The 20,687-nt window shown below is 40.7% G+C and overlaps 1 protein-coding gene and 1 long non-coding RNA gene across 5 annotated transcripts in view; one reads left to right on the top strand and one right to left on the bottom strand.

Annotated features, from left to right (window-relative positions):
- Window positions 1-44: 44 nt before the first annotated feature.
- Window positions 45-2,770, top strand: LOC125977200 (uncharacterized). Of its 2 annotated transcripts, XR_007484567.1 has the most exons (4): window positions 45-183; window positions 478-826; window positions 899-1,049; window positions 2,334-2,770. It is a non-coding gene; the product is annotated as an uncharacterized lncRNA (long non-coding RNA). The 2 variants fall into 2 exon arrangements; XR_007484566.2 differs by having other exon boundaries at window positions 117-826.
- Window positions 2,771-5,077: 2,307 nt separating this feature from the next.
- Window positions 5,078-20,687, bottom strand: part of LOC125976701 (A-type voltage-gated potassium channel KCND3) — a 37,213-nt gene continuing 21,603 nt past the window's right edge. For 2 of the 3 annotated variants that reach the window (XM_049732520.2, XM_068652412.1), the window contains 5 exons: window positions 13,659-13,821; window positions 11,010-11,111; window positions 7,221-7,313; window positions 6,890-7,140; window positions 5,078-6,722 (listed from right to left, as the gene is read on the bottom strand). In XM_049732520.2, coding sequence (XP_049588477.1) covers window positions 6,497-6,722; window positions 6,890-7,140; window positions 7,221-7,313; window positions 11,010-11,111; window positions 13,659-13,821 — 835 coding nt within the window. In that variant the 3' untranslated portion in view covers window positions 5,078-6,496. Of the gene's footprint in view, window positions 6,723-6,889; window positions 7,141-7,173; window positions 7,314-11,009; window positions 11,112-13,658; window positions 13,822-20,687 lie in introns of all 3 variants that reach the window. The other variant, XM_049732521.2, reaches the window with a different exon arrangement.

Here is a 20,687-nt window from a genome sequence, read left to right as displayed (position 1 = left end):
GACCAAAAGGCAAGTCTGTGAAATCCTCGCTTCTTGTGACGCCAAACGAGTGACGATCGAAGTGCGTCTCTGCGTGTGTGCGTGTGTGCGTCCATTCAAGAGGGAGCCCGTTTTACGTTTACATTGCTTATCCAATCCAGAGCCATCCTCGTGGGCGTGGAATTGTTCTCGAGTAACCACGAGGTAAAATAAAATGTGTTTATTTTTATTTCAGTGTACAGTATATATGTTTGTGTTTGTTTTTATTTCAAAGGAATGTTCTCCATAAAAAAAAAGAAAACAAAAGCATTTAATCATATTTAGCCACTCCAATACAAAACAAAAATTCATATTGAATCACCCTTTTTTTTAAATTTGATGTACAGTACATCAGTCTGAGTTAATTATCTCTAACGTCAACATATTGTTTTAGCAGACGTATTTACATAGTAGGTCAGTGTTGATATGAAATTGTAACACAAATTCTTATTATGATAGTTTGGATGGAGCCTGCAGCTGCTGTTGGTGCGTGCCCTCGCTTCCGCTCAGCTGTCACGACACAAAGGAAACAGGAAACGCACAAACACATACGTGAGCGTGCATGCACACACACAGACACTATTTGCTCGTTACTGCAGTCGACATAGAGTGAGATATAAAAAAAAACAACTAAAAATAAATTTGTTGTCCTGGCAACATGCTGTTTTTGTGTGCCTCACAACTCTGAAGTTTAGATTCATATCTCGGCTCGGCTCTGTGAAGATTCAAGAGTTTCTATTCGCCATGTTTGAGCGTGCCAAACAAGGAATTTGATTTCGGTACATCACAGCCTCTGTACAACATTTAGGTGACTAACAACACTCACGACATGTGAAAAATGACAAATATTCTCACACATCCCCTGATCTTAAACTCCCAGGAGGGCAAGGAAAAACTCAAAACTCCAACTAGGGGAAATGAGAAACCTTGAGAAGAGACCACAGATGGGAGGTTCCCTCTTCCAGGATGACTAGGCTGCAATGGATGCAGAGAGGACACATAGTACAAACAGTGTAGACAACTCAAAAAAGGTGTGGAGAGCAGGAAGTTTGAATGTTTATTGGCTTGCTCGAAAAGTAAAAAAAAACATTTGTTAGTTAAGATGAATTCCGTACAGACACGTTTTTTTTTTTTTTGCTTTGTTTTTTGTCTAATTTGTCATATTTACTGGACGCCACTTTTGTCAGAATAGGCTGCGGACAAGCGCGTGCGCCAAACGTGCGTCGCGTGTCACACTACCAGCGCACTTGAGTGTACCTTCGTTTGTCGTGCAGTTAACTGATGCAGAGATTTGAGTGCTACGACACTTCCATCTAGTGTTTATAACAATACACTGCACCACCATTTATTTTGGTTATGCCTTTAATAACGTTCAGAAAACTCAATTTAGCAGCTAAATTTAAACTTTAAATTTAGGGTTAGGGTTTAAAAGTAGGGCTTCATACTAGATTCAGGATTTCAAAGAAGGATTTAAAGCTAGGGTTAGGGTTTAAAAGTAGGGCTTCATACTAGATTCAGGATTTCAAAGAATGATTTAAAGCTAGGGTTAGGGTTTAAAAGTAGGGCTTCATACTAGATTCAGGATTTCAAAGAAGGATTTAAAGCTAGGGTTAGGGTTTAAAAGTAGGGCTTCATACTAGATTCAAGATTTCAAAGAAGGATTTAAAGCTAGGGTTAGGGTTTCAAACATGGGTTTAAAGCTAGGGTTAAGGTTAGGGTTAACCCCAACACTAACTCCAACACTAATCATTACCCCAACACGAACCCAACCCTAAACTCAACAGTAACCCCAACCTAGTGTAGTGGTTAGTGCTCTGGACTCTGAACGCAGTAATCTGAGTTCAAATCTTTGTGCGACCTCAAACTTTCTATCCGGCAGTATTTTGCAACATAGTTGCTTGGTGCTCCCCCATGAAACCTTTTTGGCATTGATCTAGTCACTATTCGCTTGTTAGCTGCTCGATGAAACCATCTGTCTTCGACGCCATACCAAGCCAGGGGTTCAGTAGTGTATTCCTTTGTGCTCTGGAGTTTGAACACGATGACCCGAGTTCGAATCTCAGAAAATCTGTGTTGGCTCGTTAGTGAACGTTTAGTTCAAAAGAATTAATATTTTTCAGTTCACGAGAAGTGATTCGTTATTTTTTCAGTTCAAGACTTCAACCAGTAGTAATGCGCATTGAAGCTGGTGCCACCTCGCCGTAAAACAAAACGAAGAAGAAAATGACGTAACTTCCCGTTCACGAACGAGTCGTCAACTGCATTTCTTGTTCATCAACTGAACAGATCTGTGAGTGAGTTATTTGCATTTCCAGGTTATCGCGAGAACGGATCAGTGAGGGAACGGAATCCTGACTTTCCCGTTCGCGAACGAGTTAATGGGTGAACTGCCTTACCATGCATCAACGGATCAGTCAGTGGACGTGTTGCGTCTCCCTCCTGGCGTGAATTATGTAAGCCAGAATGTAGATTTACGATTTGCCAAGGAAAGAAAGAACCACTCACTGAAACACCACTTCTTTTATGCACGTTTTCTCCAAGCTAACGGCTAACCTTAATGCATGAAGGGATGCGCCGTTATGCTTCTCTTTGGGTAATCTTGATTTTATAACAGTTATAGTAGTTTTTAAATAACGTGTATGCATATATACGTCTAAATATTTTTATTCAATATATCTACTGCAATTTCCCATTGGATTGCTGGTTTGAAATTTACTTTTAATATTATTTTAAATAAACATTTATGTTCAAACTTGTCTGGTGTTTTATTCCTTGTTTTTATATTCTCCAATTAAAACATAATAATCAGACATTTGGTTAACTGCTTTATATGACAATATGTGTTTTACTTTGACTTTGTCTTTTTATATGTATGAGTTGGTGTCCCCCAAAATAAAAAATGTCGGCATAACGGATTTTTTTTTTCAACCTTTTATTCAAACACAAACACCTTCGGTATAACAACACCATCAACTACAATCCAACAAATACAAAATTAAAACATCAATGTCGGCATAACGTGTGTCGGCTGGCATAGCAGCAGCGCTCTGTCACTCACTCGTGAGTCTTCGCGAACAAACCTGAAAATGGCGGTGTACCGAAGAGAGTCCTGAATGACGTCACAGATCAAACAGCCATTCAGAAAGTGGGGGTGAGGGCGGTGGGGTACTTTTCACTTTCATTTAAGCTTTGACCATGATTTTTCCCTAATGAAGTGACCTGTGATTAGGCACACCTGAAAATGGGGGTGTACCTAATAGAGCTTCCAAATAACGTCACAAATCAAACAGCCAATCAGAAAGTGGGGGTGAGGGCGGTGGGGTACTTTTCACTTTCATTTAAGCTTTGACCATGATTTTTCCCTAATGAAGTGACCTGTTAGTAGGTACACCTGAAAATGGCGGTGTACTTAATAGAGTGTCCGAATGATGTCACAGACCAAACAGCCAATCAGAATGTGGGGGTGAGGGCGGGTGTGGCACTTTTCACTTTCATTTAAACTTTGACCTTGATTTTTCCCTAACGAAGTGGCCTGTTATTCGCAACACCTGAAAATGGCAGTGTACCTAATACAGTGTCCGAGTGACGTCACAGTTCAAACAGCCAATCAGAAAGTGGGGGTGAGGGCGGGTGTGGCACTTTTCACTTTCATTTAAGCTTTGACCATGATTTTTCCCTAATGAAGTGGCCTGTTATTAGGAACACCTGAAAATGGCGGTGTACCTAATGGAGTGTCCGCGTGATGTCACAGATCAAACAGCCAATCAGAAAGTGGGGGTGAGGGCGGGTGTGGCACTTTTCACTTTCACTTAAACTTTTTCCCTAATGAAGTGGCCTGTGATTAGGTACACCTCATGGACACTTCAATAGGTACACTACACGAGGTAAAAATAAATAAATGAATAAATAAATAAGAAAGTGTAGCAAACGATTCAGTGAACAATTCTTTTGAACAAATTTTTGAGTGAACCGATTCTAAAGATTCAGTTCACTTAAAAGAACTGGAATGCACATCACTACAGAGAATCTCTAATTTTTCTAGAATAAAAATCACCTGAGGTCCCTCTGCGATTCAAACTCGGGTCGTCATGTTCAAATTCCAGCGCACTACCCACTACATTACTGAACCCTGGCTTGCATTGCATGGAAGATATGTGGTTTCATTGAGCAGCTAACAAGCGAATAGTAATGGATAAGAATAGATCAATGCCAAAATGGTTTTATTGGGGAGCACCAAGCAACTATGACCCCTAACCCCAACACTAACCCTAACGCCAACCCTAACCCTAACCCCAACACTAACCCTAACCCCAACTCTAGCCTTACCCTAACCCAACCCTGGTCCTATCCCTAACCCCAACCCTAGCCCTGAACCCAAGCCAAACTGTTGGATGAATAGAGTTCTATCAATCAACCCTAACCCTATATCCAATCCTAACCCTATATGGTTTAATGGGGCCGCACACGAGCAACTATGTTGCAAATTTTTCAAAACTAAAAATCATCTCAGGTCCCTCTGAAATTCGAACTCCAGTCCTCGTGCTCAAAGTCCAGAGCACTAACCCTACTGAACGCTGGCTTGCATGGTATGGAAGACATTTATATATGGTATATATTATGTTGTGTATATATAACCCCGAACCTGGGGTTAGGGTTAGAGGTTAGGGTTTCGAAGTAGGGTTTCATACTGGAGTTCGGGTTTCAAAGTAGGGTTTCATACTAGAGTTAGGGTTTCAAAGTAAGGTTTAAAGCTAGGGTTATGGTTTCAAACGTGGTTTAAAGCTAGGGTTAGGGTTTCAAACCATACTGAAAATAAATCTTAATAATTTGATTAAGCACTAATGATTTTGTTACATTTTTCTTTGTGTAAACGTATTCATACTTTAAGATTTGGAACCCTAGTGTGAAACCCTAAGTCTCGTTTGAAACCCTAGTTTAAACTCCTAATCCGTTTACAACCCTAGTTTGAAACATTAACCCTAGTTTGAAGCCATTATTATTATTATTATTATTATTTTATTACGGGTTGTGGTCCCAAGTGAGACAGAAGACACAAATATTGACAGTTGCAGCATTTTAATGGTCATCAAACTTCTGTCAGAACAAACACAGGCATCCTCAAACATCCACTTGTACACACACGTGTGCACACACACACACACACACACACACACGCTCACACACACGCACACACAGATAAAGAACAGCAACACAAAACATTCAAGCCAAGACCTTCACAGAAACGACAAGCAAGCAGATGTTCATTCACTTTTTTGCATTACAAGTGACAAGAACTATTATGTAGTTTGATTTTGGTGACGCGTTCAAGGAGTTTTGTCAATGTTTTCTCCCTTTTGAATTTCAACCATAACACAGGAATGAATGTCACACAAATGAATACAAATACATACAGTGAATGACGTTACTTGTCCTCTCGTTATTATTTAGTTAAAAATCATACTCAAAATGACTTTTTTTTTTTTTTTACAAAACCCAACTTGAACAATTTGTGCTAAACTCTGAAAAAATAAAATAAGTTTCAGCGCACTTGGAAATTAGTTACACTTTATTGGTTGGCTATAAATAATGAGATGTTCCCACAGGAACAAAACCTAAACAACAGCAATATTTATGTGCTCATTAAACTGTGCCTTTTATTTTAGCCGCATTTACTTTCATGAGTTTTTAATGCATTTTAAGCTTGCTGTCACTTCAACTTGTATAAAATTGTCATCATTTCAAAACCAGTCAAAAATCACTCCAAATGTGTATATTTTTATCTAACAAAGGCCAAATTTGGATGTTTGTTGGAAAGCAAGCCATTACAAATTATGTAATCATTGGGTTTTTGCGATAGCCAATGTGACGCAAATACACACTTTACATGAACAACATACAGTGAGAACAAGTAGTGCCTACACAAGTTCAATTGGATGGACCAGAAACATATTTTTTTAAAAAGACATTTTTTCACTTTCAGTAGATGCAACTATGACCCAATTATTTTGTCCATACATCACATTAATTGGCTTGTTCCACAAATACAGTTTTTAAAAAATGCAAACGGAAAATTAAGAGGAAAAAAAGGCATGAGTTGACTAAAACACATTCATTTAGCTCAACGTTTCCACCTGAACAACAGGTTTTTTTTACTGAGAGAAGTCGGGGGCCATCAAGACCTGGTTGCAGATATAGTTTTATAAAACAAAATTTCAAATATTAACTTTTTTATTTTTAAATTGATGCTTTAAAGTAAAGGCATTTTGATGACAACACAAACACAGAAAAAAAACATTCATGTAAGCACAGTCAACAATTTTGTGACAATTCTTTGACCTATTGAACTAAACTGTAGAAGCTGAACACTGCTACCTGCTGGACTGGTATGCTAATTGCACCGCAGTGTCTCAAAGCTTCCACTGTGACGTGGTCACCCGTGTCCATCGCATATTTACAAAAGTCTTGGTGGCTAAAAGCGTCACAGGGCTGACACTTTGACGACATTGGCTGAGCTGGTGGTGGTCTGGATGCTGGGCCCAGGGGAGGGAGTCTGCGGCCTGCGGGTGGGGGGACCGCGGAGGTTGTTGATGTCGGGCGTGCTCAGGGCCGGGGGCGACGGGAGACTGACGATGGCTGTGGTCATCCGGCCGCCTTTGCAATTGAGCCTGCCGACGTCATCTGGCTTCAGGTTGAGTTTTGAACGACTACGAGGAGACAAAGCACATCATTTATATTTAATACATAGCCTACTATTGTTTTGACTTAGATTTAAGTTCTGAATTTTAATTCTGAATCTGTTCAAATGAGAGCTCAAATCGGCAACGAAAGAGTCTCATTCGGTGTTAGGGTGAGGCTCTTTCTTTTATTTCACCTGGTAGAATGCGATGGCCTATCAGCACACTGGATGTGGATGGCGCTGAGCTCCTGCAAGGGGCCCTGTTGATTGGGTCCAGGTTGGAGAGCGGCATCAGGCAGGGTTATGTTCCTTTTGGCCCTGCGGCCGCAGCAGGTCGGGGTTGAGGCCTCACAGCTGCTCACTGACGCTCTGTGGGCGGGGAAGCTCTGCATGACAGCTTCTAAATAGTTGTGCTCATACAGTTGCTCATCTATGAACTCATGAGCCTGTAGGGGAACATGTGTCAGAATGTTTAAGACCTGAGGAGAAGGCAGGAGGAGACAGAATTTTGAGGTGTTGCACCAACAGTTGTTTTTTCCAGACAGTGCAGCAGATGGTGGTGTTGGCTCTCCAAAAGACACGATGACTTGGGTAGCTTCTGCTCACCTGCATTTGCACCCTGATGGAACAAAGTTAGCAGGTGTTACAAAAATGAAACATTGAATGTTTTTTTTAAAAAACATCTAGTTTGGGTGGCACAGTGGCTGAATGGTTGGCACATCTGCATTCACACGTGTGTATATATACATATAAATACTGTATTTACGAAGATACTCTGGTGTGTTTAGGGTTGACATTAGGTAGCGTAGTTACTAGGGTTAGCGTTTCAAACTTGTTTGAAACTTACCTAAAGGCTTTCAGACGTCAGCAAAACAAACCAAAAACAAGATTATAGATTACGTTCTCAAACGAGACTTTCAAAGGGTTTGAAAGACAATAACACTTTGTCTCGAGCATTGCCAAGTAAGATGAAAAACAATGAAATTGTCTCCCAGCACGTGTGCTCAAAGGGTTTGGGTGGCGGGCAATGAAGCCGCAACGATCCTCATTCACATTCCACACGCTCGTGAAGCAAACTGGAAGAACGTGGGCTGAGCAACGTGGCAGCTTCTCTGTGATTGCGTTCCTCCTTTCAATGCTTCAAGCCTTAATGCTAGGCTCTAATAATCCAAAACCTACAAAATTTTGGTGCATTGCATTAATAGTGTGCCTGACTCCCAAAAATTGCCTTTATATATTTTTTTTCAGAGGCTTGGGAAAATTCCACCCCAAAGCCAGTCTCACTTTAGGAAGACATAATTTGGTAGATATGTCTGTCATGAGATCATCTAGCGAAGCCAACACCTGAAAAGACACAGAAAGTCTGCCATTTTGGTTTTGAAGTGTTAATTTGTCTGTTTCTAACAGTCCTTTGATGACAAAATTGTTCTATGGAATTTGGGATCAGCCCGGAAGCCAGTTTCACAGAGTAACATGAAATATAGATTGTCAGTCTGTCACACAAAAAAGTCTCAAGAAACTTGGACTGAAAAGGTATTTTGGGTCAGTAGTCCTCGTCCTTTTTCATAAAAACTCTGAAGCCTATTTCACCTAATAACATTAAATAAGATGGGCAGGTCAATCATATCAGCCATGACTAATAAGAAAGGAAATCTGCAATTTTGATTTGAAGCAGACATGTTTTTTTGTTTTTTTTAAACAAAAATGTCATTAAGATTTGGTCCTATAACCCAATCGGAAGCACAAATACTAACCGTCCAGATGAGTGTGTTTTCCATTTACATGACTTTTTTTTCTGGAAGGGGGGGTGTTATACAATAAAGACAAATTGAAGGCCATGTAGCTCAATAAGTTCACGCAAGAAGACATTTAATCTTGAAATGTGATGAAACAAGGACATGAGCGCCAACTAATCTAACAAGGCCTCGGAAGTTGACAGAATATCCAAGAAGACACCTTAAATGATAATGAGCCTGACGTGAGCCGCTAATAAACTCCGTCAAAACAAATAAAAATCCTAATAGGGAGCCAGGAGGCGGCAGTTAATTTAACTGACGGAGAAAAGCGTCACATATCGCTTCAGCGCCACTGACTGACTTGACAGCCGCCGCTGTGCCGCTGTAATTTGACTCGCCGACAGCCACGCGGCAGATTTGCCGAGGGCCACTCGCAGATGGCATTTATATGGTAATACTCAAGCGCCGGCGTCGACTCCCGATTCGATTAGATCCAAATGGATTTGAGGAAATGGAAGGATATAAGCCATGTGCTAGTGTTAAGAGATGCAATGTAACGGCGGTGGAAGAAGAGCAAGAGAAGGCGTATGAATGAAATGAAGCAAAACACAAGAATCAGATGAGGAGATTGATACATAGATGCAAAATTTGTTTGACACAAAAAATGTCAAGGTTAGAATCAAGAACCCTGTCTTTTTTTTCCCAGTGCCATAAATGGCGCATATCTGTAATCGATATTCCAGTAGTTGGCATATTTTTACTGGCTGGTTTTTTTTTTTTTTTTTTTTTTTTTTGCGATTCTGACAGGCAGAAATCAGGCAAAGTTTGCAAAGAAAGTGAAGAAGCAGCTCTGAGGATTAGCACCACCCCCACGTTGGCTGCCGTGAACCTTCAACTGGCTTTAACCCCCACAACAGACATTTCAACTTTCAAGCTGAGCTCAAGATTGTTATTGATCTTGTCATGTCTTCGCATGAAAGTGAAAAATATATATTTTATGTCATATCTATGCTGAACCACATGGGGCCTTTTTCTCTTTGAAGGAATACAAGTCTTGTTTTATTATAGTCTCCCTCCCTTATCCCTTTGTTATGGAGTGAAGAGCCACACAGGAAATTTTTAAAGTGTTTTTCTTTGTTCAGGGATAATGTTGTATTAAAGGAAAGGTCAAATCCAAAAAACTTGACTCATATATTTTTCTCCTCGCGAAATAAAATTAGATCTTTTTTTCAAGATATAATAAAGCAGTGCATCGTTAGCCTAATGGCATAATTGCAATTTTGTCACGTCTCGTCCCCAGCCGTGTTACTATGTGTCTATGTCTTGGTTTCTGTCTGTGTGCTCGCCCCTCCCCTCCTGTGTGCCCATGATTAGTTTGATTATTCTCACCTGCCTCTTGTTACCTGTCGTGTATATAAGTCCTGTCTGCCCCTCCCACCCCGTCGGATCATTGTGTGTTGTTGTTGTCTTGATGTCTTTTGGTTCCTGTTGTCTTAATGTCTTCATGTCCTTTGTTTCGCGTCCCTGTCGGTTAGTCCTTTTGTTATTTCGTTAAGTCATTTCAGTTTGCCGAGTCTGTTAGTTTGTTTTGCTGAATAAACCCTGGTCCAGGCTGCATTTGGTCGCCCTGCTCCATCTGATCCGTGAAAAATGTAATGTTTCTGTCCTTGGCTTTCAAGTCATCTCTTCTTGAAGTGCTTTTTACGAAGATACCAAACACATAATTGCATGCGTCATTTGTGATTGTTTTCCAAGAATCAAATTCAGCTAAACATCCAGTTGCCCCGATTCAATCTTTACAGATTACCCTGACCGTGATGATTGACGTTCTACACAAATAGAAAGAAATAACAATTTATACTAACAACATTAACATATTAACATTAACAATTTATAATCAGCACAGACATTTGTATTTTTTTTGGGGGGGGGATTGCGCATTAAATTAAGAATGGCTATTATTATAGTCATTGCAGTTATAGTATTAGGCTAATATACAGCGGGATTATTTATTTATTTACATTCATTAAGAATTTTTTTTTTCGGATTCCACAAACCATCTATTTTTGAGGTGTATAATTAATGTAATTATTTTTCAAGGGGGGAAAAAATGGGAATCAAACAAATGGCTACTTTTTCCTGCCCTCAGAAGATACCAGTATTTTTGTAGTACTAGTACTGCAAGTATGTGTTCTCTTGGGGCCTCCTTTGTACGTTGTTCTCCTCCTGCACACTCCTTTCATGCACATGATATTTAATTATCACCGGGAGCAACTAAACAAGCCAGATAAAAGTTTGAGTCTGACTTTAGAGTTCTGCAGGCAAGGCTTAAATCAAATGTACGAGGCAAGTGTGAAAAGTACTGCGTGTGATTTTGCTCTTATCACCTCTGCCCTGACAAAGTCGTCATTTCCACTTCTCCTTATAGCCCTTTTAAACTCTTCCTTGGTAAATTAAGGCAGTAATTGTCATTTTGAGGGCATTTAGATCAGTGTGTGTGTGTGTATGTGTGTGTGCGTGTGAACTTCTCCGTTATTCTACTTCACTGATGGTTTGAAGAGTCAGAAGTCATCCCTCACCGTCAGCTCCAGAAGCTCGTTTAGGAGTCCATTGCGTTTGCTCAGCAGGAAAGCGTTGGCGCTGCCGGACTTGGCTAAATGTATACGAGCCAGTCGAGCTTTCTGGACACAGAAAACAGGTGGACAAACTTGAATGTTACTTTAAGCTCTTTGTTACTGTCGTTGCAATTATTTTTAATGGTATTTATCCAAGGGCGGCTCGGTGGCGCACTGGGTAGCACGTCCGCCTCACAGTTAGGAGGGTGCGGATTCGATTCCACCTCCGGCCCTCCCTGTGTGGAGTTTGCATGTTCTCCCCGGGCCTGCGTGGGTTTTCTCCGGGCGCTCCGGTTTTCTCCCACATTCCAAAAACATGCTTGGTAGGCCGATTGAAGACTCCAAATTGTCCCTAGGTGTGAGTGCGAATGGTTGTCTGTCTCTGTGTGCCCTGGGATTGGCTGGCAACCGGTTCAGAGTGTCCCCCGCCTACTGCCCGATGACGGCTGGGATAGGCTCCAGCACGCCCGGTTCAGAAAATGGATGGATGGATGGTATTTATCCACTAACTGAATGTGCCAGCTAGTTAGCTAGCATCACTGGGCTACTTTCTTGTATCCTCGCTGCAGCTCTAAAGGTGGTGAAAAACACTACTGGAGATCAACACTTTAAATTCTTTATCTCTTGCACTGTACCAGAATAAACAAGTCAGCCCCTGGAAAGATGGATTTGATAACTCAGCAGAGGAAGGCCGATGGAGAATGCCACAGATTGAGAATTGAATTTTGCTAAAATGAAGAGGATATTAGGGCAGCTGCGAAGGATATGAAGCTGCCTCAAGTGCTTGTAAAAGTGAGCGATCTCCTCGACCGGGTTCAGCTCCTCACGCGGCCCAATAAACCAGACCTGGCATAACTCATAAAGTCAGAGAAATAGTTGGGGAACTTGTGGAAATTGTATCTGCCGAAACCTGCCAAGCGATTTAATTATCACGTTTTATGCTATGCACGCGTAATGGAAAGTGTCCGTCTCGGTTGCGATAAGTTAATGAGAGTGAGTTTGACAGCCAGAATGCTGCCTCTTGCTCGTCTCGGCTGATCAAAGGTTGCGCTTGACACGAGGAGGAAGAATGAGAGGGAATAACTGACTCTGATACAGCAAGAAGTCGATTGCGATTGGTCAGGCTTGCGAGCACCTGTCACTCTTTTGACGGTCGATTGGGCCCAAATGGAGGTTGAGTTAAGTTTACTCAGCTCTGACTTTGCCTGCGGTCAAGTTCGGTCAAAATCACTGTCATGTTGTTTGCACAAAATCTCAGTATTGGCCAATGGAATATAATGGAGAACCAAACTGGAGGCTAAAAAGGAATTTGAAAATTTCTATGAATGATGTCGGAATGTTGTGAGAAAGTTGTCATATTACGAGAAAAGTTGCAACGTTATGACAATTAAGGAAGGAAACGTCCATGTGGTGAAAAAGGAAGTCATAATCTTGCCGCAATCAAGTTTTAACATTTTGAAATATGGAATAATAAGAACCGTTTGAATGTAATAAGAATAAGAACCCAAGATAAAAACAATGAATTTAATGAAAGCATTATTCTGAAAGGTATATTTCTTCGATGCCACAGATTTAATGGTGCATGTATTGCGTTGGCTGAATGAATTTTGCCGGCGTCTACTGTAGTCGTTTGCTAATGATGACGGTCTCTTTACCCTTCTGTCAGGGAACGACTTCTAATAAGGCTTATTATATTCTTGTGAAACTTTTCAAGCTCAGAAAGTCAGTAGAAAGTATTCTTATTCAGAAAAATCCAAATGACTGGATCTCCTTTCCACTCTGCAAATCAAGATGGACGCCGTAGCGTGTCGCTAACCTGCGATAGCCCAGTCCTAAAGTCTTAAGTAAATAATAATTGTATACCAAACACAGATATAAAAATGCATCAAAAACGAATGTAAATGGCTGTTTGTGTATGTCTGCTGTCTGATTGGTTAAGGACAAGTGCTTAAAAAATAGATGGATGAATTCATATGAAGTAGAATTTCATTTTTTAGTATGCCCTAGTTTTGCCCGGATTCCAACGACCAAACTTTTGTCCCAGTTTTCATTCCGCTACTGTTCTTTTGTTGATTTGTATTCATATGTAAACTCAAGTTGTGTCTCCTTGTGTGTTCTTTTCTCATTTGATAGAGAAAGCAAAATTATTTAACAAAGCGTCCGGTGACTGTTGTGCTGAGACTAACGAGGGTCACGACCCATCAAATACGTCAACCTCCTCAATTTGCTTCCAGCAGCTCTTATCGTAATGCTTCTTTTATGGAGTCCTGTGGAAAAGGTCACGCTCACGAGGTGAGAGCACTGAGTGGATAGCTAACATTTAACACTCGGCTGTGAAGTGTGTGTCTCTGTGTGTGCGTGTGTGTGTGCGTGTGTGCGTGTGTGTGTGAGAAATGTACAAGAATGTCAAATAAAAGGGCAGTGGATTTGTGAGTTTTAAGGTGTTTGTGCTGGTTGATTGAGGTCAAACATTTTGTCCTTGGTCCTCTATTTTTACTCAGTCCATAAAAAATAATCATGTTCAATTAAGAGAAGTAAATTTAAAAAGCTGCAGAACAAGACAAGATAAAATAAACAAAACCATTTTTGTAGAAGATACATGTAAGTCTTTACCTTCTGGGCACGGCGTTTGTCCGCCCTCTGGTTCTGGTGGTAAATGCGACTGAAGTTGGAAACAATGACGGGCACGGGCAGGGCGATGACAAGCACGCCGCTGAGCGAACAGATAGACCCGAAGATCTTTCCGGCGATGGTCTTTGGCACCATGTCTCCATATCTGCAAAGAACATAGATCACAGGTTGGGATATATTAGTCTTTTGTGGAGGTCAGCCTTCAATAGTGACCTGATAACAAGTATCTGGAAAACACTAATCCACACAAAATTGGATGATAAAATGCAGCTCACTGTGCTTTGACACTTCGTATCCTTCAGCGAGACAATTACTCCTGTTAATGAACTGTGACTGCGATAATGGCTATCTCAAATATTCACATGGCAACATCGCACACTCTGGTTTGATATTGACTTTGGAGGCATTTTTGCTGTTTTTATCCACCCTGACACGATAAGACTCGTAAGCCCAAGAAGCAGGCAGGTGTCGTACTTTCTCCTCAGCCCCGAAGCTCTTGAGTCTTCATGCTGAAAAATACACTGAGGACTGGATTATTGGATCGACTTCCTCCTGCGCCGTCTGCTGCTTCCTCTAAACTTCAACTACAAGGATCCTGCTTCTCCATACACACACAGTACGTATCCAATCCGTAATCACATAATTATTTTGTGGCATAAATAATACTGTAAGATAGGGCTGGGCAATTAATTATATGCAATTATACTGCAACGGACAATAAGGACTGCAGAAAAGATAATTGGAATCAACCTCCCATCTATCCAAGACTTGTACCTGTCCAGGACCAGGAAACGTGCAAGTAACATCTCAACAGACCCTTCGCACCCAGGTTGCAGCCTGTTTGAACTACTCCCCTCCGGACGCCGTTATAGAGCTCTGTACACTAAAACCAGCAGACACAGAGACAGCTTCTTCCCCCAGGCTGTCGCTCTGATGAACTCACACCACTCTTAGAGTCTCAGAGTCATTACTGTGCAATAACATCCCGCTTGCCACACCTTTTTTGTCTACACTGTTTGTACTATGTGTCCTCTCTGCATCCATTGCAGCCTGGTCATCCTAGAAGAGGGACCCTCCCATCTGTGGTCTCTTCTCAAGGTTTCTCATTTCCCCTAGCTGGAGTTTTGAGTTTTTCCTTGCCCTCTTGGGAGTTTAAGATCAGGGGGTGTTTGAGAATATCTTTCGTTCTTCACATGTCCTGAGTGTTGTTGTTAGTCACCTAAATGTTGAACAGAGGCTGTGATTTACCGAAGTCACATTCCTTGTTTGGCACGCTCAAACATGGCGAATAAAAAACTCTTGAATCTTGAATATGGTGTTGAGTTGTAACATCACATCTGTCCACTTGATGGCAGACTTGTGAGGATGTGTATGGTACCATGTCGCCCCCTAGTGGCACTAATAAAAAGTTGCCCATAGCTCTTGTAGATTACGACATGACAATATGGCAAAATGATTGTGAACTAACAAATGCATAACCTTATCTTGAAATGTATAAAGCGCGTGACAAAAAATAAGAAAAATATGTAATCTCAATTGCGCTTTTCTGTTGTCTTTGTCAGAGACGCAGAAGGAACAGCACGCTCTGAACAGATGATGCAACGAAAATAAATTCAAATCTAATGAGAAGAAGAAGAAGAAGAGGCAGCGTGAAACCAAAGAAATCAATCCATCCGACTTGCGTTCTACTCCCAGGAGACGGAACAGAAAGCAGTGGCAAAATCACACTTTGTTACAACGGCGATGATTATCAACTATCGCCGTCGCAAGGGCGACCAAAGGACGACGAAATGTTTGTGTTATTGTTGCCTTGACAGGTGTAAAGAGCACACACTGTAATTTGTCACTTTTATTTATTCCAGCAAGATTGATGACTTGAACGCCAGAACGTGAAAATCCGCTGTAAACACATAAAGGAGCAGTGTTACTCGACCCGCAAGTCATCAATCTCTCATAGCCACTCGGCAGTTTACCTCTTAAACCTTCCATCAACAACATATTAATTTTACTCAACAATACCTTCCAAACCAGATGGCATATTACACTTGCGTGTAATTAACCCTGAGATGCACGAGTGACTGCACCCAAACATTTATGTAAGTGGGTCACAAATGACTCATCAATTTGGCTAAAAATAATCATTTTTATTAAAATTGGTTTGGTGCCCAACCAATTAATCAGCTGGATGATATTAACTGATTTAAAATGGTCATATTTCTGGTTTGGAGTCCAATCCCGTACCTTATTAAATAGCATCTGTTGTATACCTCGCATCCATGATGAGAAATATCGGCAATGAGGAAGAGAATTGTCACGCCCGTGCCACAGCACGCTCGGCCTGCACTTTGCTCGGCCACACCCCTTTCGTTACCATAATGTCTGTCACCTGCTTCCTATTGTTACCCTGTGTATTTAAGCCCTGCCCGTGTGTTTCTCCCTGTCGGTGTCTACTGTTGTGTCCATTCCTGTTCGTGCCCAGTGTTCCTGTTCGTGTCATCTGGTTTTCCCTCGGTCTGTCTGAAGGCTCACGGTCAGAATTTTAATCTTGTCCAAGGGGACTTCATGTCGGTCAGTCTGTCTGTTTTGCTGGCCGTGAGTCTTCCTCCCGTCTGTGTCGTTCGTTCCCCACCTGCCTCCCTTCCAACTCCTTTTCCCTGCAATAAATCCTGGTTCAAGCTGCATTTGGTCGCCCTGGCTCAACTCATTCCTGAATGACAATTTGAATGACAAGCAAAACTTGAACGATATTTAGCTATAATTTGTAAATAAATTAAATTATAAATACATAAATATGTAACTAAACACACCCAAAATACATCATAGTAAAATAGCCATATTTGTCAATGATTAATGCCATTGGAATTAATGTGGTACGGGCCTGGAATGAATTAACAGCAATTCCATTCATCTTAATGGAGTTTTATGATTTGACATAAGTGAAAAGTGGTCATTTCACTGATTGCAAAGCAGCGACACAAAGCAGCGTCTTCACACTTCTGGAGCATTGTTTTTTTTTTTTTTTAATCAAATCATCTGCGAGCCATTACATTTGAAAGGCAACATAAAATGGGCGTGAAATGATGTTAGTGATTTGTGATCATAGTTTGGGGTATATTCAGAACTCAAGATGGTTGGATGGATGGGTGGGTGGATGGGAGAGTGGATGGATGGGTGGATGGATGGGTGGGTGGATGGATGGGAGGGTGGATGGATGGGAGGGTGGAGGCCATTATTCAAAAATGTTCACAGTAATGCGGGTTTGCTGTAGTTGCCAAATAAGCTAACAGTTTCATTTTCTATTTTATGATCATCATCATGAACGGCTGACATTATTGGTCAAAATAAAAAATCCAAAGCAAAAGCCAACCCAACTTTCTCGAAAGGATATGTGTAAAAGTGAGAAGCTACGTGACAGTCGAGGGTGATAAATGGACTTGCTGTACTTGGCAGCTTGTGGACTGGATGAATATTAAGTAGCACAATGTGTGCACTTTTGGGAAAAGTTTGGCTCCAAATAAGAAACGACTAAGACAAATGTCTTAATTCTGAGTCCAGACTGTTGTTCAATTGTTGCTCCCTCCATCAGTCACATGGCCTCATTGACTGCTTTAAATGAAGTGTGCGCAGTTTGGGTGGAGAAGGTGACGTGAAAGCCCTCAGCTTCGCATCTAAACGCGGCTGGTGATGGATGGCATTCGCTTCTGCAGCAGCTTTAATATCCCCGGTGTAAAAACAGAGCACTTTGTTTCTTTGCCTCCCCTTTAGTAAGAGCCCATTCCCTCCTTTCGGTGGCAGCGAGAATATCAATACGGCAGGTGGTCCGCGGTGTTGCTTTGCCTCCGCCTACATTTGATTGATGGTCAAGCATGCCATTACTCATGTTTGCGGTTGTTGAAGTTTAGTTTGGTTTTAAAACCGATGAGAGTAATAAACAGGCCGTGCTGTATGCAATGTTCTTTTGCAGGTTGAGTAGGGAAATTACATTAAAAAAAATGTAATCACTTTATAAAAATGGCAGGCACCAAATTGCATTAAAATGCAAATTTTCCATAATGTCACAATGTTTTCATCAAATTTGGAATATTTGTATTCGTACGTTTTATAAAGTGCATTATGTTATTGTATTATTCTTAATATCATATACACAGCTTTTATTTTCATAGATAGCGGATCTTGTTTTCACAAATTGAAAAGTGGAATAAAAATAAAAAAACATTTTGACCATAATGGAAATGCTGTTGACTTTGATTCAGTTACGCTCTGATATGATGGCTTGCAACGTTGAGCTATTTTGTCATTCACATATGAGGATGTGTCCAAATGTCACAGTTAAATTATGGCTAGATTGGATTTCCTGATGCTATGAAATAATACTAGCAATAAATTGCTCTACCTGTAATGGTCTTAAATTGCTGCCCTTTTGCTTGCTTTGTTTGGCTGGTCGCCTTTAAAGTGGACTGACATTTTCCACTTTGCTTTTCCTGGCCTTATCCAACATGGATGCTGACTCCAGTTTGAAGCAAGCGATTATCAGATGTGGATTTTTTTTTTTGGAGGGTGGTTAAATCCTTCAAAGGGAAAAAGAAACAATCAACGTTCCTGTTCAGTTAGCTAATGGTTAATCATGCGCAACGAGCTAATTAAAAAGATTTGTCGGAAACCGTCTCATGGCAATAATTCATACGGCTGATATGACAAATCATTTTTGTTTGGAGCTTCAAATGCGTCGCGCCAGAGTCCTTGAGGAGGAGCATTTAAGGAAAACAAAAGCAAACATGACATTTATATTTATATTAATTGCGTGCTTAAATTCACCAAAAGATCTCCTTACTGCAAAATTAGTGCCACTAAATCAACAAACCCGCTTAATATATAATATTGACAACTGCTTTTTCCCACAATTGGTAGTAGTTGTAATAAAATTTAGAATAAATATACTATTAAACTCAATTTGTCAGATTTTTAAAAATATTTACAGTATGATTCAATTTGAATCTAAATATGTCTAAATGTATCTAAATGTGATGTGTTGAACCAGAATGTTTATTAGATGAGACTATTAACAGACTATTATTTGGCCCGTCGCTGTGGATTTCTATATTTTGGCCATTTTGTCAGTCGATGGACTTTGTCTACGTTTTGAAAACTTTTGCTGACAACTTGACAATTTGCTAACCACACACCGTCCCCTGTAGAGGTGAAGGCGAATTCCTGTTAAAATAGATGATAGATCAGTCTTTTGTGAAAAGCACAGAGAAGCACTCGGGCATTGAAGGTGAGAACGGCACCGAGGCTTTTTTATTTTTTATTTTTTTTCTCAGAAGCGGATAGCTCTTTTGTTCATTTTACCCCGTATATTTTCATACGTCTTTTTCACTGCACTCACTGGTTATCATTAAAAGAAAAAAATGATATAATTCTTGGATTTCAAACTATGACAATTTGAGGCTGACCGTTTCTTTCATTCATCAACCTCCAAGCCACCCAAAAGTGAGAATTCGCATGGCTGAATAGCGGACAGATTTATCGAGCTGAGCGGTTAACATTTCAATGTGTGTGAAACATGTCAAGATGATGAAATATTCTGTAAACTCAGAGCAATGTTTTGCAAGGTCGAAAAGAGCTTTTCAATCTGGAGCAGATGTGTTTAAATGCTTGATGACTCAGACTTGTAATTGGGACCTAAAATGGTGTCAAAAAATGTTTTCACCTCAAACGTACAGCACCAAGATTGCACAAGATGGTGGCATATCACTACTTTTGTCTAGTGATTATCTTTTGGCAAAGCACTAGTTTTGTCTAAATGAAGCTTCTTCACTCACTTCCAAGAGGCCTCGAGTCAGATGTACATCAAATACAGACAAGTACTATTGAAGTTCAAGTCATATTTTTCTTTTCTAGCTGTCTGTTATTGCAAATCATAGAGAATGGAACTTTTACATTTTAGCTTGTAAAAAGACAGACAAATAAAGTAAGAGCAGGTGTGATTGATGGCTTCATATAAAATGGCATGTAACCTTTATACAGTGGCGCACGGCTCTTGAGTGAAGACAACTGCATGGCTCATTAAGCGCAAACTTTGGAAACTTTCTGAAACTCCAAACAACTTCAAGCTCCCCAAAGACTGGTAAGTATCATATTTTTTGATAGTAAGGTGTTTGTGCCACTCCCTCCCTCATGGCAGGAGAATCACTGAAATATGATCATATACAAGATGATAAGCCCTCAAGAGAAGATTTTTGCAGGGAAAACTAAAAGAAAATAAGAGAGTCAGGAGTTTTTATCCTCCTCAGATGCTTAGGAGCATGACAGCATATGAATATGCTGAGTGCTTTATTACTTTATAGTGACGCCTGTGGACAATTTAACTCTCCAAGCAGCTGTTTTCAAAATATGTGATCCTGACCATAACTGGGGATAGTAAGGGACTGGCTCAACAAATCGGAGTGCTTGGGGCTAAAAAAGAAAATTCCCAATTCTTTCATGACTGGGATGGAATCTAATTGGGAGATGACAAGGGATGAACAACCTCTTTTAAACCTGCTGCACTGCAGAATTGATTGATTTCAATGTGAACTATTGAATTACAGTCTGCCTATAACACAAGGAGAATGAGGTTAAAGTAGAAATATGAGAAAATAAAACAGCTTCAAATTCATGTGGGTGGTACACCAGCATATACCATACAAGCCATGGTTCCATAGTGTAGTGGTTAGTACTCTGAACCCAGTGATGTGAGTTCAAATCTTAGTGGGAACTCAAACTTTCTATCCTGAGGTTGGGGTTGGGTTAGGGTTGGGGTTGGGGCTAGGGCTTAGGGTTAGCTTAGGGTTGGGTCTAGGGTTAGGGTTAGGGTTGAATTGGGGTTAGGTTTGGGGTTAGGGTAAGGGGTTAGGGCTGGGGTTAGGGCTAGGGTTGGGGTTGGGGTTAGGGCTAGGATTGGGTTTGGGGCTAGGGTTGGGGCTAGGGTTTGGTTTAGGGCTAGGGTTGGAGCTAGGGCTAGGGTTGGGT

This window comes from Syngnathus scovelli, chromosome 11, assembly GCF_024217435.2.
Source record: "Syngnathus scovelli strain Florida chromosome 11, RoL_Ssco_1.2, whole genome shotgun sequence".
Lineage (NCBI taxonomy): Eukaryota > Metazoa > Chordata > Actinopteri > Syngnathiformes > Syngnathidae > Syngnathus > Syngnathus scovelli.
Note: the sequence above shows the minus strand (reverse complement) of the source record. Positions and strands in the feature narration are given on the sequence as shown.